The 15,863-nt window shown below is 33.8% G+C and overlaps 2 protein-coding genes across 3 annotated transcripts; one reads left to right on the forward strand and one right to left on the reverse strand.

Annotated features, from left to right (window-relative positions):
• Positions 1–640: 640 nt before the first annotated feature.
• On the reverse strand, positions 641–2,165 carry LOC120267516 (succinate dehydrogenase subunit 3-1, mitochondrial-like). Of its 2 annotated transcripts, XM_039275192.1 has the most exons (3): positions 2,090–2,165; positions 1,963–2,021; positions 641–1,151 (listed from the first exon to the last, which is right to left on the reverse strand). In XM_039275192.1, exons 2-3 carry the CDS (start codon positions 1,994–1,996, stop codon positions 859–861), a joined length of 327 nt encoding a protein of 108 aa, XP_039131126.1. In that variant the 5' UTR covers positions 1,997–2,021; positions 2,090–2,165; the 3' UTR covers positions 641–858. The 2 variants fall into 2 exon arrangements, with proteins under 2 accessions (XP_039131126.1, XP_039131125.1); XM_039275191.1 differs by having other exon boundaries at positions 1,963–2,123.
• A 5,583-nt stretch (positions 2,166–7,748) lies between these two features.
• On the forward strand, positions 7,749–8,218 carry LOC120266583. The gene has a single exon (XM_039274224.1). It carries the CDS (start codon positions 7,779–7,781, stop codon positions 8,115–8,117), a length of 339 nt encoding a protein of 112 aa, XP_039130158.1. The 5' UTR covers positions 7,749–7,778; the 3' UTR covers positions 8,118–8,218.
• The last annotated feature ends 7,645 nt before the right edge of the window (positions 8,219–15,863 follow it).

Here is a 15,863-nt window from a genome sequence, read left to right on the forward strand (position 1 = left end):
ATAAACTTTTATAATGAATGGTGGGCGTGTAATATTCATTAAAAATAATTAAACTTTTGATGTGTAGATTTTAGCCCAGCCAAATTCAGATGCAAGTGAAATTATTGTATCTTACCAACAAGATTGTTCCAATCTAAGTAAATGATTTCCGGTTCAAATCGAAGGAAAAAAAATTACTGAAAAAATCTAGCTTTCTATAAAACTCGGCACCTCACCTGAATTGGTTTAAAACATACTAGTCTTTCAAAAATTGATTGTCAAAAGAAAAACCAAAAAAACAAAAAAATAAATCAAAAACCTCTATCAGTTTTTTTCCACAGAAAAACCACACTGGATTAAACATTCATAAATGAGAAGGTGCTAACATATCGCAGCTAATGCGCATTGACGTTACTACACTCACAGAATAAGCCCAACAAAAGTAGAAACATAACCAAAACAACCCTTGAAATACACAATCAGAAAATCATGGATGCATAATATAAGAAATTTGAGTCTTCACTGAGAAGTGCTCGTAATGAATTTTCCTGGTAACAATAGACTGATGAAGAAAAGCTGATAAAGACACATGGAACTGATTAAAATCACTTTGATGCTGAAAACAATTGGATGCTTATGTAATGCTGCCAGGAGAATAAGCTGATGAAAAAAAAATAATATGAGTACCAGTAACCTCTGGCAAATAATATAATTCAACATCCAAATTGAAAGTTCGAAACACAACAGAAGACCTTATTCTATCCATAAGGAACTCGTACACCTGCAAGGTAGAGGGCCAAAAACATTGAAGAAAACATTGTGTCCTTATTCATTAGCCCATGAGTCTCAAAGACAAACTGCCATTCATGGTTTCACACATCATAGACAACACTGAACTTCATGATAATTGGGGGTTATGAGAATGGCAGTGCCCAGAGCAGCTCCAAATATTCTATGAGAGATTGAATATGTAGCACTTAGCTGCGGCTTCTTTAAGATTAAATTGGGCGATAATGGGCGATTAGAGGTGATGCCTTTTGCCGATTCAGATAGAATGCTGCTAGCATGGAGCGGACGACAACCAAGCGGAGGAACGCTAGTCTGTGATCCCAGGGATCCTGTGACAGAGTTCCGGTTCCTAAGTAGATCAAAACTGGTGCCAGAGAGAAAGCCTGAGAAAACAAGCAATACAATTCAGCTTCAACAACTAAAGAATTTTATACATCAGATACCCTGAACCTTCTAGAAGAACAAAAATAAATGGTTTGAAGCTAAGCATTTACATATCACCAATCTTAAGAAGTCATTCGCACGAATTTGATACTGTAATGCAGAAGACAGATTAAAGAACATCTATTTTACACTGTTCATTTAGTAAATGTATATAAACATGATGCAGCAGGTTAAAGAATACAACATACCAAAGCACTTCCATGAATTGAATCAAAAGCAACTTCAATTCTTGAAGACAGTTAAAACCAACAATTCTTCAACAATAGAAAATAAAATAAGTAACTTTAACAAATTATAATTCATTGCACTGTAATGCATGCATCAATTTTCACTACAAAATTTCACCAACAGTCCATAGTTGTACACCAGCATAATATCATCAATCATGAGATACGCTTTAATCAGCTAACTTGCCAAAAGAATTAGTCCTAAACCAAATTAATTAGCGGGCATATGATAAAAGAAGCCTTGCCTTGCGACCACGGCTATCAATTTCTCAAACAAATCAATACTCCTTTCCATCTTTTTTTTTTTCTTTCCCAAAGATCGGTGCTTTTTTAACTACGCAAACAGGCAATGAAATGAAGGTTTTTTATCTCTCAAAAACTTCTTCAGATATCACCAAATGATGCTTCATAGAATGCAAAGGCGACAAATTTTCTTTAATTTTCTTTTCGATGATCACTGGTTCACATATTGAATAAATTGCCGATGAACAAAGGATCAAGACAACAAAGGGCATAGATTTACCTCGAGAAGCAGAAGGCTTGGATTCAAACGCCATTTCAGCGAGAGATTGAAGGAAAACCCTAGAAAGAGATCGAAAGTTAGAATTATCAGATCAAAAGAGAGGAGATTAGGGATGGAGATGCCCTACTTGTCCGTCTGAGACGAAGAAAACTCTTGCTGGAATCGGAGAAGAGATCGTGAAATAAGAACCGTTCATAGAACACATATCCCAAGGGATACTTCTCGTACTGGGCCTTGGTTATAGGAGTTAGGCCCAAAACCTAATCATGGCCCATTGAAATAGGAACAGCATATTTTATATATTTATTTTGATATATTTAAAAAATATAGGAAATAAAAAAGTGTTTGTTATGAAATTATACAAAAATATATATCTTTTCTGTGGAACCTAAATAGTTTTATTACCTTAAAAATTATTTATTTATTGTGTATTTAATTCAATCACCTATTTTTCTAAGTACATATATGTAAGTTTTTATAATATTTTTAAAATTGTTGATTTTAAATATCATCATATGTTTTCAAGAAGAATAACAGAATGATTGTTCTACTACTGTGTTCTTTTTTTAAAAAAAAAATTATGAAAATGTTCAAGAAGAATAATAAAGACGCCCAAAATTGCCAAAAATAAAAGACATAATAACTGGACCCCAGTTTTTAGCAAAAACCCACATTTGGTGGTCTCTGTAATGAAAAATGTTCATTTTTTGAGCAAATGCGATAAAAAGTTTATATATATATATATATATATGAATTTTTTTATAAAAAATATATATAAGGGCTCGTTTGGATCGCATAGTAAATTTTTACGTAGAAATTTTTATTGTAGGGATTCGGGAAATGATTCCCTCGTAATTTACTACGGGAAAAATTCTCTAGAATCGATGTTTGGATGTGCAGCGAATTTTTCTATAGGAATTTTTAATTTTGAAAATGAAACTAGCAGATTTAGAGTTTTAAAAAACTAGCCGTTGGAGTTTTTAAAAACTAGCTGCATACTCAATCTCTCTATTTAAAGTAGCACTCTTATGCCGTTTGTAGAACTTATCTCTCTTCATCTTAAATTTTTACATCTCAAACTCTTTTGTTTCAATATGGATCCGGATCGATGGAGAAAAGCTTAATGAAGATGATGTCGAATTCATGTTCACCATTTTACCAAGTTTATTTCACCCTCAGAAGTTCGGGAAACCAGGCTCATTATCACATCGATATTAGCAGGCGTGCATATGTTCAAGAAATTCTTGAGTCACTGACACACGTTTGTAAGCGTGAATTTCGTATGGAGCCTCGTATATTTCAAGCACTTGCTAATTGTTTAAGAGAAAGATTTCTTCTTCGAAGCTCAAAAAGGGTTACAATCGTGGAACAACTAGCAATGTTCATGTACACTCTTGCGCATGCAACTGCTAGTAATCGTGACGTCAAGAACGTTTTTCAACATTCAGTAGAAATCGGTTGGCAGTTATTTTAAAAAGTGCTTGAAGCTATTACTACTCTTTGCGATTACATATATAGAATTGCCACCAACAACTACATCACCGGGTTATCCAGGAATAATAGACATTTTTCTCCATATTTCAAGGTTAGATATGAAAATGGAGATGATACATATGAAAATGATGTCAACGATCTTTGAACTCGATCGTATTGCGGTGCTACTCAAAAGAGATGAAATAGCAATGCAAATGTGGAATGATTACTTTAGTAACTATCGTGAAAATGTAACTTAATTGATGTGTAAGTTTTATCGATGTTGTTTTATTTTGGAGGTCTGCAATTATCGGTATGTAACTTTATCAATATTGCTTTATTTATAAAAATCCTCTTTCTTGTTATTAGGGAATAAGATAGCCACAAATAATTCAAAAACACGCCAGAGAAATAAACAAGTATATCTCAAACAAATAAATACATGTCATAAAACATAATGTCTTACATAAAAAGATTCAAGTCATTTAAACATAACGTCTTACATAAAACATAACGTTTTACATGTAACTAAATATTAAAAACATAGAACATAACATTGTTTTTAATTAATCATTTTGTCAACCACAACACTTTCCGTTCTTCATTGATGAGACTCAAGAAGATTTCACGATTATCCCTTATCTTTAAACAATGTTGTAATTTTTAACAAAATCTTCATCCGGAAAATTGATCACACAACATATTAAATGCCGCCATGCATTCTCCCTATGGTGTACTTCTCCTCTACCATGTTCATTTTCATAGCATCAATATATCTATCCGTCTCATTTCGGACGCATATCTATATATTGTTCTAAGAATGACTCTTGAATGTTTTTTCGCTTTTGGGTCCTTTTTCCTTCTTTGCACTTCATCTCTAACCTTTGCAGCTTACACTACATGAGTTTTAGGGGTTGTGAAATATTTGGTTGATTTGCATGGAGCTCCACTTGTGAAAAATCACGATCCTCCGTCTCCTGATTTGGGTGTAGACAATGATTGGATGGGATCAGTTTGGAGTCGGGAATGCTTGGAGATGGAGTGTCCATTGGCACATTTGCATAGTAATCTACATCACGAGAGCGTCTTCCTTCTGCATATCTCCCTGTGTAATAAATGTACAAATTATTAGAAAAATATATGAACAAGTTTTTAAAGCAAACATTACTTAAACAACACTTTTTTACCCTCATAAATCTCCTGTAGTGCCGTGAAATATGGAAAGGGTTTTTGATGCCATCTTCTAGCTTCTTTTATTTCTCTGAATATTTTGATGAAAATGATTAAGGTAAATTATTGCATAAAGTTTGTAAATTATGTGATAAAAATATATACCTCAAGTAGTGGTGCCCAAACTTCTTCAGTGGCTTTGACCATATTTTTCATAATCCCATCAAAAGCCACTCAATTCGGTAAACCCCTTCGAAGCTTGTAAATATCTCTTGCTCTAATGCTTTAACTTGTACAACGGTGCATTTTAAATTAGAAATTTCGATTTATCATGTCACTCAATATTCTATTCCATGCCTCTTTAGTCCATCCATTTTGTGAGCGGTATGCGGGAATGTTATAATCACCTAATAATTTCACTAGATGAGCCCTATGATTTTCATTCCATTTGGCCCTTGTGTCGGTCTTCTCTTGATTTGCCATCTATACAAAGCCAACAAAGTCATTTTAATTTTTCTTTAAATGAACATATCTCTAATCATATAAATGAACATGTTTTACATATTTAAAAAAAATTAAAAATGAATTAATAGCTCAAAGAGATAAAGACAACATCAATAATTGGACAACCTACCACAAAGATAAGTCCAGAAGACCTTCTAATCAACAAAACAAATCAAATAATTAATTAATTAATTAATTAATTAATTAATTAAATTACCAAAAGGTAAGCAAAATTTCATTTCTTTTTCAATAACTTTGTGCTATTCTTTTTGTCACGTTTGTTGTTGTTGCTTTTTGAATTTGTTAGTTAGTTTAGACACATGGAGTTATTTAGGTCTCATATATATTTATAAATACTACATGTAATGGTCGAGGCCAAAGCTTATCCAATAAATTATATGTTTTGAAAAAATGTGGATAAACCACAACTTTATTGGATAAATTATATGTTTTGATTCATCTTATATTGAAAGAAATAATAATTAATAAACTGTGGTCACTCTTGATGAGTTACACAATAAGCATTAAATACTCACCAAATCATACATTTCAGAAACCTAACTAGCCTTTCCATAATATACGTATGTATATTTATCTTTGATGTTGTTGATGAGTCATTATTTATGACAAAGACATAACATATCAACAACTAAAAACTTGTGCCCTGATTTAGTCAACCCAATCAATAGAGAAAAGACTAGCATTCTACTAACATATGTATATAATTGATGTATAATTCTTGGCAAACTAGCAGACTGCAAAATACTGTTTGATATTGCAAAATACAGGTTCTTATAAATTGGAATCATTAATAAATTTAAGAATAACAAACCTTTTCTGCTTCAACAGATGGTTCTGGAGTTGAAGATGCAGTTTGGCCCGCAATTTTGCACTCCAACAGTTTACGTAAAAATCTGAGAAAACAAACAATTTTTAACCAACTACTTGCACTAATAAATCTCAATGTCTCTAGAATTGTATACATGAGACTGAAGTATCAAAGCTGGCTCTTTACATGCGATGAATACAGGAGTTTGAATGAAGGAGAAGAGGAGGATGTTGTGAACAACAATGAAGACCATACCATAAATGAGTATCATTTGGTGCATGTGTTTAGAGTACTGTTTTTTTGAAAGAAAACATTGTAGTTTTTAACTATTATCACTTCTCTTCATTGCTTCCATATATATATATATATATATAAATTAAGTAAACATTTGAGTTAAAATGAGAGATAATTATATATATATATATATATCATGTTCAAGTTAAGAACAAACTTTCATATATGTATATATATTACTATTTCAGCAAAAACTTTTTTATTCATGAAACAAAAGAAGCAAAAAGATCATGAGTTTGTGTTTGAATTCAGTAATACAAGAGGAGATCTTTGAAGTTCGATAGCCATGAAACAAGATGGGAACCATGTCAACAAATAGAGAAACAAAAAAACACAACAAGAACAAAGATGAAGAGTTTGTGTTTGATTTCAGTCATACAAAGCACAAAGATTACAATTTTTGAGATAGATCACAATTAATGACACTAGATGAGAAACAACCAAACAAGCACAAAGATTAAAACTGCGTGTCTGATTTCAATGATTAACAAAAGATTAGAACTTTTGAGTGGATTTTAAATGGCACTGAAATTGAAAACATCTCTCTTGTTCAATTATCTAGAAAGTGTTCCAACAAAACAAGAGAACACGCTCGCCTGTTATCAGTTTATACAAACCCTAAAACACAAACTACAACTCCGAAAAGCATCAACGCATTAAACAAATAATTCCTACATTAAATTGGACGGTAAGCAAAGGGAGGCATACTTTAATAAAAGAATGCCGAGCAGAGAGGCCAGATCCGGAGATTTCTTGAGAGGAACGACAAGATGGGAAGCGTTCCGGGAGCGCTTATGGAGCGTGAGAGATTGGAGCACTAAGAACTGAGGCGTGGTGACCGGAAACGTGGCGGCCAGCCCCAAGCGCTCTACCCCTTCCTTTCTCCGATGGCACAAACACACGATCGCAGCCCCCCAACCCCCAGCCCGAAAAACAAAGGAACCAAAATATTTTGGTTCCTACCACTTTAAAAAATTACTATGGAATCCTATGTTTCCATAGTAATTTTACCCTATAAAAAGAGTTGCCAAACACCCAATCCTACAATATCTCTATGTAATACTGAATTCCATAGGAATGAACATCAATTCTATAGAATTTAGTATCCCAGTCAAACAGGCCCTAAATAAATAAATAAATTCTGCATTAATATATGCATATTGTCCATAAGATAAATTTAATATAAAAATAAATTTATTAATACCAACAAAGTGAGAGTCATTTTACTGGTTCATCCGTGCTCACAAGTGAAATCAGAGATATAACATCAATAAATAACACAAACGAACAACAACATAAAAACCGGTAAAGACAGTTATCATTATTGGGTTTGTCCCCTTACCAATAAAACAAGAAGCCAGTGGCCAAAAACAAAGAGTAGAAGCACTACATCAATTGAACATGGTCACAAGAAGATATGAGCACATGATCATTCAATCCCACCTACCATTCGCAAAGCAAGCATTGAAGTTTGAGGCAGACTCCTACTGCCCCAATAGCCGAAAAAATAAAAACACAGACTTCTTAGCAACTTCACACTCTAACAATGGCAGCAACATCATCTCCAGTGGAGATTGGCGCACGCGGAACTATTGCATTTCTGGTTTCGAAAGAGATCGAATACTTCCAGAAGCAGAAGCATGGCATAAATCATCAGGAAGGATCACATAAGCAAAAGACAGTGATCGAAGAAGGCGCCTCCACAAGCGGGAGTTCCATTGCAACAAAGAGCAAGAAAAAGAAAGCATCAGTTAGCAAAGCATTTTTGCCAAGCATTTGTTCAGCAGTTGACATCAACAATTCTGCCGTCCGAGTGGAAAGAATTGTAGGAATCAGCAATAATAATAGAATGAGGTCGGACGGCAATAAGCTGCCTCAAATCTAGGCAGTGGACTCGGAGAGCTTTGAGAAGCCGAGCTTCTTGAGCCTGCTGCTCATAGGATTGCTGCATTTCAGGTCCACCACTTCCACAATGTAAGAATTTGGCTTTTTGGTCTCTGTTGTTCATTCTGTCTGCGTTGACGTCATCTGCACCTAGCATAGGCATTCTATGGCCATTTTTCCAGGGATTTTTGTTTTGGTTTTTTGGGCATTTGTGGGGATTTTGTTGAGTCCGGTGTTACTGTTACTGCTGCAAGTGCTGCTGCTGCTGCTGGAGGAATCACTAGTTGAATTCCTCCTTAGTTGTGTTTTTCTAGGAGTAGAACCACAGGGCACTGAAACTGGGGGTGATTGAGGTTTCTTTTGGGTGGAGGAGGATGCTTGTGATCCTTCTTTCATGGATTCCAATTCTCGGGACATTAAGGACCCAATTGTGCCAGTTGCTCCAACCTTGATAGCATATCCGTTGCCATTGGTGGTTTTCAGGCTTCTGAGAAATCATCTTGTTGTAGCCACAATGAGGGAGATCTAATAAGCTTTATCCTTAATTATGTGCCAGTTTCAGGATTTGACTATTGCAGATATGCTCCATTGGTAAGAATTCTGGTTGGATGAAACATATATATTAGATGAATAAGATGATGAAACATATCAGTTAAAATCCCACTGAATTATAAATTGACACTATGCTTTTGAGAAAAGAAAATACACAAATTTGATCAGTGTTTTTCTCATGATTTTACAAATTTATGCAAGCAGAAACTTGAGATCAATTTATAACTTACAAACAAATGATAGAAAGCAAATAAAAACTTCAGTAGAATGCTTATGAATGCAAAAGCACTTTAAGTCATGTACTAGATTGTGGCAGCACTGATCAGATTTAGATTACAATAGAAACAAAAGATATTCATGAACCATCTAGAGAACATATTAGGAATACCTTGAAACATCTGCTTACTATCATCCAGCAACCCAGTTGGACTTGAAAACGAGAAATTAGGTCAACAAGAATGTAGAATTGGCTAACAAGATGTAAGGGTCTGATTGGATTGAAAAGAAAATAGAGTAAAAAGAAAAGAAATAAGGAAAAATAGAACACCTCTTGTGTTAGGGCTGAACAAAGCAGAACAAACAATAAGCAAATAAAAGAAAATACGTTCCTAACATTCTCTTGTCCTTCATCTCCTCTATTTTCCTCCTGCCACAACTCACCTGCCAGGCTTTGGCAAAATTGAATAATCCTTGAAATGTGTTGAGAGACTTGAGACTATAACTTAACAAGCTATCAAGCTGCAACAGCAAGGGAACAAGGCAAGAAAACCATCACATTTCTCACATTTGGGAAAATTAAACTTTGGTCACCTGCTTTTTATGCTTCCATTATAATTCCTAATACTAGAGTCCTCTAAATAATAGCAAAAATACAGGCTATGATGCCTAAAAATTTATTTGAAACTCGATTAACTAGATGACAGCTAAAACAATCTCTTGCATCTTTACATAACTCAAAAGATCTCGTAGTCCTGATTTGAGATACCATTTGCAAGCAAGGTACACATTCCCCAACCTCCTAAAGCCCAAAACCAAGTATATCCAAATTCTAAGCATTGTAAGAAAGTTTTTTTTTCAAGTTCCTTGAAGAATAGGTTTCACCCCCAGGAATAATACCTCCTTAAAGACCAAAAGCCCCAAAAAGAACTAGGCCAGAAATACCCTGGTGTTTCTATAAGACTGACTTTTCCATTTAAATGTGAATATGATTTTGGCAGCCGAATGGAAAGTGACATAATTGATAAAGGGACTAAAAAAAAAATTATATGCATAACAAAGTTCCTATGTTTCTCTCATTACTCAATATTAAATCAACATGGACAAGATCAGCTTTTGATCTTTTAACAAGAAAATTGAACCTCTTCCCTTCTTGATGTTCCAAAACAATCTAGCTAGCAAAGGCTTCAATATCATGAGAAATAGCTTTCACACTTCCACTGGAGTTTAGAAAACAGACTGAGTGCTTATTTTCCTTTTCCATGCCATTTACCAAACAAGCCTGTAAATTTCTCAGATTCCAAACACCAAGCTTAAAATATGATCAACACAAAAGAAAATTTCCTTCAATTGATCAGTGCATGTGTAAACCATTTTTTATTTCCCATTAAAAAAAAACCAATTTTGTAGAGAAAACATGTCCAAAAACTTCGTCGTTTTGTTAAGATCCTTATCAAAGATCGAACCTTTTCACCAAAGCAACAAAGATCAACCAAACCACAAACACAAAAAACCAATTTTAAGACCCAAAAATACAGTATAAACCTTGAATACAAATCTACACAAAAGAAAACCGAAATAGAAAGAGACAGAGATCTTACAAAGATTGTAGATGCCCCTTCACTTAGAAGTCAGATTGATCTCATCATCCAATGGTTCCAAGTTCAAAACTTGAGAGAAGAATCCAAAGCCATAGTTTGAACTAAGATTGAAAAAGAAAAATAATATATATATATATATATATATAAAGAAAGGGAATAAAGCGACAGTGGGGAGGCTTGAGACTTGAGAGGGTTTGAAAACGAGCACTTCTGCTCTGCGGGGACAGTGAAGAAGTTGCTGCTGAGTCACCATCTGTGGATTACTCTATTCAATGTCTTAACATTGTTACTCCGGAACATTTTATTCAAACCTATGCCAGCACTAAATTCTAAAAATTCAAAACTTTCCAAATTTTCTTTTTATCAAATCAAAACGATTTTTTTTTCCGATAAATCAGTGGTTTATCTATTTTTTTTAAAAAAAAAAATCAAAACGAAACATTACAATCTTGTATCATGAGCTTTTTTTTTCAAAAAATATATTTATTTGTTATAAGTTTTTAAAAGAATTGTGGTTTATTCTTTTTTTAAAATATATATATTATCAATTTTTTAAATATATATATATATATATATATATAAATTTTTTTATATAAAATTAAATAAATCACAATTTTATTAAAAAATAATAATAAAAACAATAAAAATGAAAGGGATACATCATCCATTAGGAGTGGATCCTAACTAGGAATAACTCAAAAATAAAAAATAAAAAAGTCAACTTATACATAAAAAAAAACACAACCAATAGAAAATAATAATAATAATAATGGTTGATAGCACCATCAAATCCTCAACCTTTGAATATTTTAATTAATCTGACTGTTATTTGTTTGAAATTTTAATTAATAAATAGCAAAAATTTTTAATTGAAGTAATATTATAACATTAATTTTTACTTTACACTTTCAAATTAAAATTATAAGTACTTAATTTTTAACACAAATAATTAAAAAAATTCTGAAACTTCAATAATATGAAAGTTCTCATTTCTCCTCTCCAATTAAAAGACCCTTGGGTTTAAAAAGAAATAATTAAGTAAAACAAAAATATTTTAAAAGGTTTAATATATGAATAAATAGTAATTTTTGCAAGTAAATTAGGGAAAATTAAAGCTTATTTTTGGAAACAATAAAAACTTATAATCAATAATTTCGTATTTTTCATATCTATACATTGTTTAATTATTATTATTATTAAATTCAAAGCTAAATATGTATTTTTTTTAGATTCCAAATTAGTGGGAGAAACATGATAACTTAAACAGCACCACAACGTCAAACATGAGATATGATTCATATGAATGCATCTTTCACATCTCAAACCGCGCGAATGGACAGTCACAAACCGGGTCCCACCCAAATCCGGACCCGACTATGAATTTGGGACTTGGTTTTCATTTGAGTCACATGGGAGACAAGTGGACCAGAAGAAAGACTTCTCATGTGAAGGCTATGGTTTGCATTTGAATACCCAATGCCTAGATGTTTCATTGCCTAATTCAATGCCATTGATGACACGTGATCTAGTTATGCATCCATTTCAATCTTTAATAAATAAATATAATAATAAATATAATGTATAAAGTGTTTATGTATGACATTGGTGTGTGTGAGATTGTTTGATTGAAATGGTGTATTATCAACTGACATTAAACATGATAAAAAGATATGAAATGGAAAAGATATATAATAAACATGCATATTTTATTACAGTGTTCCATCTGGAGTATGATCAGATTAATAAGCCTAATTTTCTATGCTTGGCTTACTAATCATTGACTTCATGGTATGCTCTCCTCATCAAGCATGGTTGGCACAGAGGGTATTTTGTAATTTTCTATCATTAATGTAAATATTATATATGTGTGTGTTACGTGGATAAGACCACCTGAAATTGAGACTTGAGAGTGTATATGCTTATGAATCAATTTCCTAAATTTACCTTAAAAATAGTTTTGAATTTTGTTTCAACATAACGTGCAAATAAAGCATTTGTCATTTATTTTCATTGTTTAGTTATTTGGGAAAAACAACAAAAACCAAAAAACTGCCCTCCTTCATATAATAAATGAGAAGGTTGAGATATGCCTTTTTGTGAATAATATAGGCGACATATGGCCTTTTTATGAATATAAGCGATCTTAGCATGATCTTTAGAGCACGGATGTCTGAGTATGGGGAATAGTATATAAATTACGGTGAGCGATGTATGAAACAGGTATGGAGAGCAATGCTTGTTGGGGAGAGATTTCCCACGGCCTCCCACTTACAGCTTTGATTTTATACCTCTTTTAGTCGAGGGTGGGAGCCTACAATATAGTTTTGCTGAAAAACAGATGCAAATTCAAACCTGGATTAAAATATTTCAAATTTAATCAAAAACATTGTTGCACGTCTCTTAAGTTTTAATTAAAATTTTGAGATTGTAATGGGAGCGTCGGAGATCATCCAGCAGCGCCTTATATATTCTCTAATTGTTTTTATATACAAATTATCAATCATGCGATCGTTTGGTTCTTAATCGGTGACAAATTATGTCACTAATCGCATGATTGACCTTAGGAAACCAAATAACCTTTGTCTGTGAAACCTCTATAACAGGTTTAAAAACCATGAAAATTGATATTTTTATTTTCAATACACCATAGATAGATTTTTAAATATATATGATGCATGACATCTTATTATCTTTTTGTCTTTATGCAAAATTGATCACATGTTATTTTGCTTGAAATAAATCAAGTGCTGATACTCACAAGACCACTTTCAAAGAGTCATTCTCAAATATTAAAAATAAGTCTTGATTTTATGTAACTCCTACTCTTTTTGCCTAATAAAAGACCAAGTAAGTCGTTTAGGATTTTCTTTGGCGCAACATTTGCATATAATGTTTGATATAGTTTTTTTCTATTTTACTTTGCTTTTTAGTTATTATTTGTGTTTTTTTCACCTCTACAACCAGTGGATACTTAGTTTTTGTGATTGGCCTATGTCGCTTTTGTCTTTGTTGTCTTTTTTGTTCCAGATTTTTCTCTTCAATAAAGAGTGATTTATCCACATTTATTTATGTATATATATATTTATATCGACAAATCAACACATTCACACATATAAAAAATATTTAGCAATGGTGTAAGAGGAGATTAAGTGATTATTTTGAATCAATATCTACCTTGAAATCTCTATACATACAATAAAACAAGGTAGATATTGATTCAAAATACGCTTCTCAATTGGTTTCCAACAGCTGCAGACAGACACCAGCAAACCCTTAACGATCCATCTCAGAAAATCAAGCGCTCTATTGACTTCTTTAGCGCAAGGGTCTCAAACTCTACTGGTGAGACTGACCACTATGCTCTACAGGAATAGTCGACTCCATCTGGCTTCTATCCCATGTCCCGAGATGCCGACGCTGCCTTCACGTCATGATAGATTTTTATCTTATTTTTATCACTCGAAAAGATTTAACTATATTGTACTTTTGTACCTCCTCACTTCCGGTGAGAGTATTTTCGCATCTTTTATCATGTTTTCTTCTTTCTAAATAAATCAACTGGTTTATCCACTTTTTATAAAAAATAATAATAAACAAGGTAACTTAATTTAGAATATACACACGATAAAAATAATAATCACTGATAATCTCAGTAGTCAACATATGCGCGTCCATAGAATATACACATCGATAACCAAAGACAGGGATGGCAACCTTAGATTCGGAGCATAGAATGCTATTTCCCACCTAATTTCTTTAATTCCTTGATCTATTCCTAACCATCTCAAATCTTGATGAGGATATGCAACCCAAATCCTATATGAACAAAGTATCCTTTTTCAATGGTTACAGTTACTTTTTATTATATATATATATATATATAATATCTGATAATATAAACAAATTCATTTTAGAAAGAACTCAAATTAAATTTCAAAATTCATGTAGGGTGAGAATATATGTGTTTATTGAGCTTGCAGGGTCACATTCCCTATATCTCGCACATATATAACACTTTTTATTAATGTGATTATTGATATATAATTTATATACACATCTAAGCTACATTTATTATAATTTTACTTTAATTGAAAATTAGCATTTTTAATTAATGTTTTCTTTTCCCTCTGTTAAATGATTTTTATGACTCCGCCACAAATATCAAGTTTTATTTCCTAGGCTCGTCCACTAATATCTTTCTCCTGAGACTTTTAGTGGATAATCCACAAATGCATTAAAAAGAAGAACAATACAAAGAACCAAAACAAAAAGAGGGGAGGGATCCACTCGTAATGCAGTACAACATAGCGTAGAAACAGGACCAAAAACAGAACCACAAGAGGTAGGACAAGGCAAGCCACAAAACAAGGCAACTAGAAGGAGAGGGACTCCTCCTAGACTCAGTGACAGACATCGTGAGGCAACGACTAGCCCGAGAAATCATCATCGCATGTTAGGAACCCGCCTCGCATCGACGAAGGACCCGAGAATCGAATGAAGCGCTGCATGACGCTAAATTGACCTCCAACTTGTGCAAGTCTCTAGCTGAGTCACTGATCCACGAGAAAACATGTAACAAATTTTTTAGACATAAGGCAAGCGTAAATCTGCAAGAGATACAAACCGAATTGAAAAACACGCTTATTTCAGCAAGCCAAATCGCTAGACGACCGCCTAGCAACCAACAAACAAGTGGGAGCCTAAGGTCTAAGATCTCAACCCGCTCATCCCAAAGGTCAACACCGGACAAGGGAATCTCCGAAATCAACAAGGGAGCAAGGCGGTGCCAAATCTCCTGAGCCACCGGGCACGTGAAGAAAAGATGGTCACCGACTCAATATTCGAGAAACAATGAAGGCATGTTGCCGTAGAGGAGAAATTGCGATCTCCGCTAAACAACTTTTATCCAGAGTGAGGATCTTTTTATCCCAAGCAAGCCAAGAGAAGACCGAGATTTTACGGACAAAGCACTCGAGGATCAACTGAGTAATTTCTGCATCGCTTTCCGACCGATAAGGAATCTATAAAAGATTTACGACTGACAGCTGCCCACCGCCTCGAGACTTCGATCCCGGTCACCCACCCTAGTGAGGAGGAGAGATTAGATCGGCCTTGATCGAGCGGTCACCGGGCATATCTGAGGAGGAGGTTCAGAGAATCTCTGCTGGTGGCACAAGGGTTGGCGGCAATCGAAACTCACCGCTGACGGATCGGGCGCGCAACCCTTTATCGATTGTGAGTCGAAAAGCGTGGATTCACGTTCGACCCTGCGGTGTAGAAGCGGTATCAAAAGCCTCGAGGTGGTAAGACATACCCGAGAAGCGGTAGCGATGGCGAGACAGCGAGGTTCCACTTTGGGGTCTTTGGGAGAAATAGTT

Source organism: Dioscorea cayenensis, chromosome 8 (genome assembly GCF_009730915.1).
Source record: "Dioscorea cayenensis subsp. rotundata cultivar TDr96_F1 chromosome 8, TDr96_F1_v2_PseudoChromosome.rev07_lg8_w22 25.fasta, whole genome shotgun sequence".
NCBI classification, from domain to species: Eukaryota; Viridiplantae; Streptophyta; class Magnoliopsida; order Dioscoreales; family Dioscoreaceae; genus Dioscorea; species Dioscorea cayenensis.

What these genes read in the sequence shown, in the direction of transcription:
- LOC120266583 (XM_039274224.1), top strand. Translation starts at nt 7,779, where the DNA reads ATGGCAGCAACATCATCTCCAGTGGAGATTGGCGCACGCGGAACTATT.
- LOC120267516 (XM_039275192.1), bottom strand. Translation starts at nt 1,996, where the DNA reads ATGGCGTTTGAATCCAAGCCTTCTGCTTCTCGAG. An exon ending in CAAGCCTTCTGCTTCTCGAG is followed by an intron (nt 1,152 to 1,962) that starts GTAAATCTATGC and finishes TTGTTTTCTCAG; the next exon opens with GCTTTCTCTCTGGCACCAGT.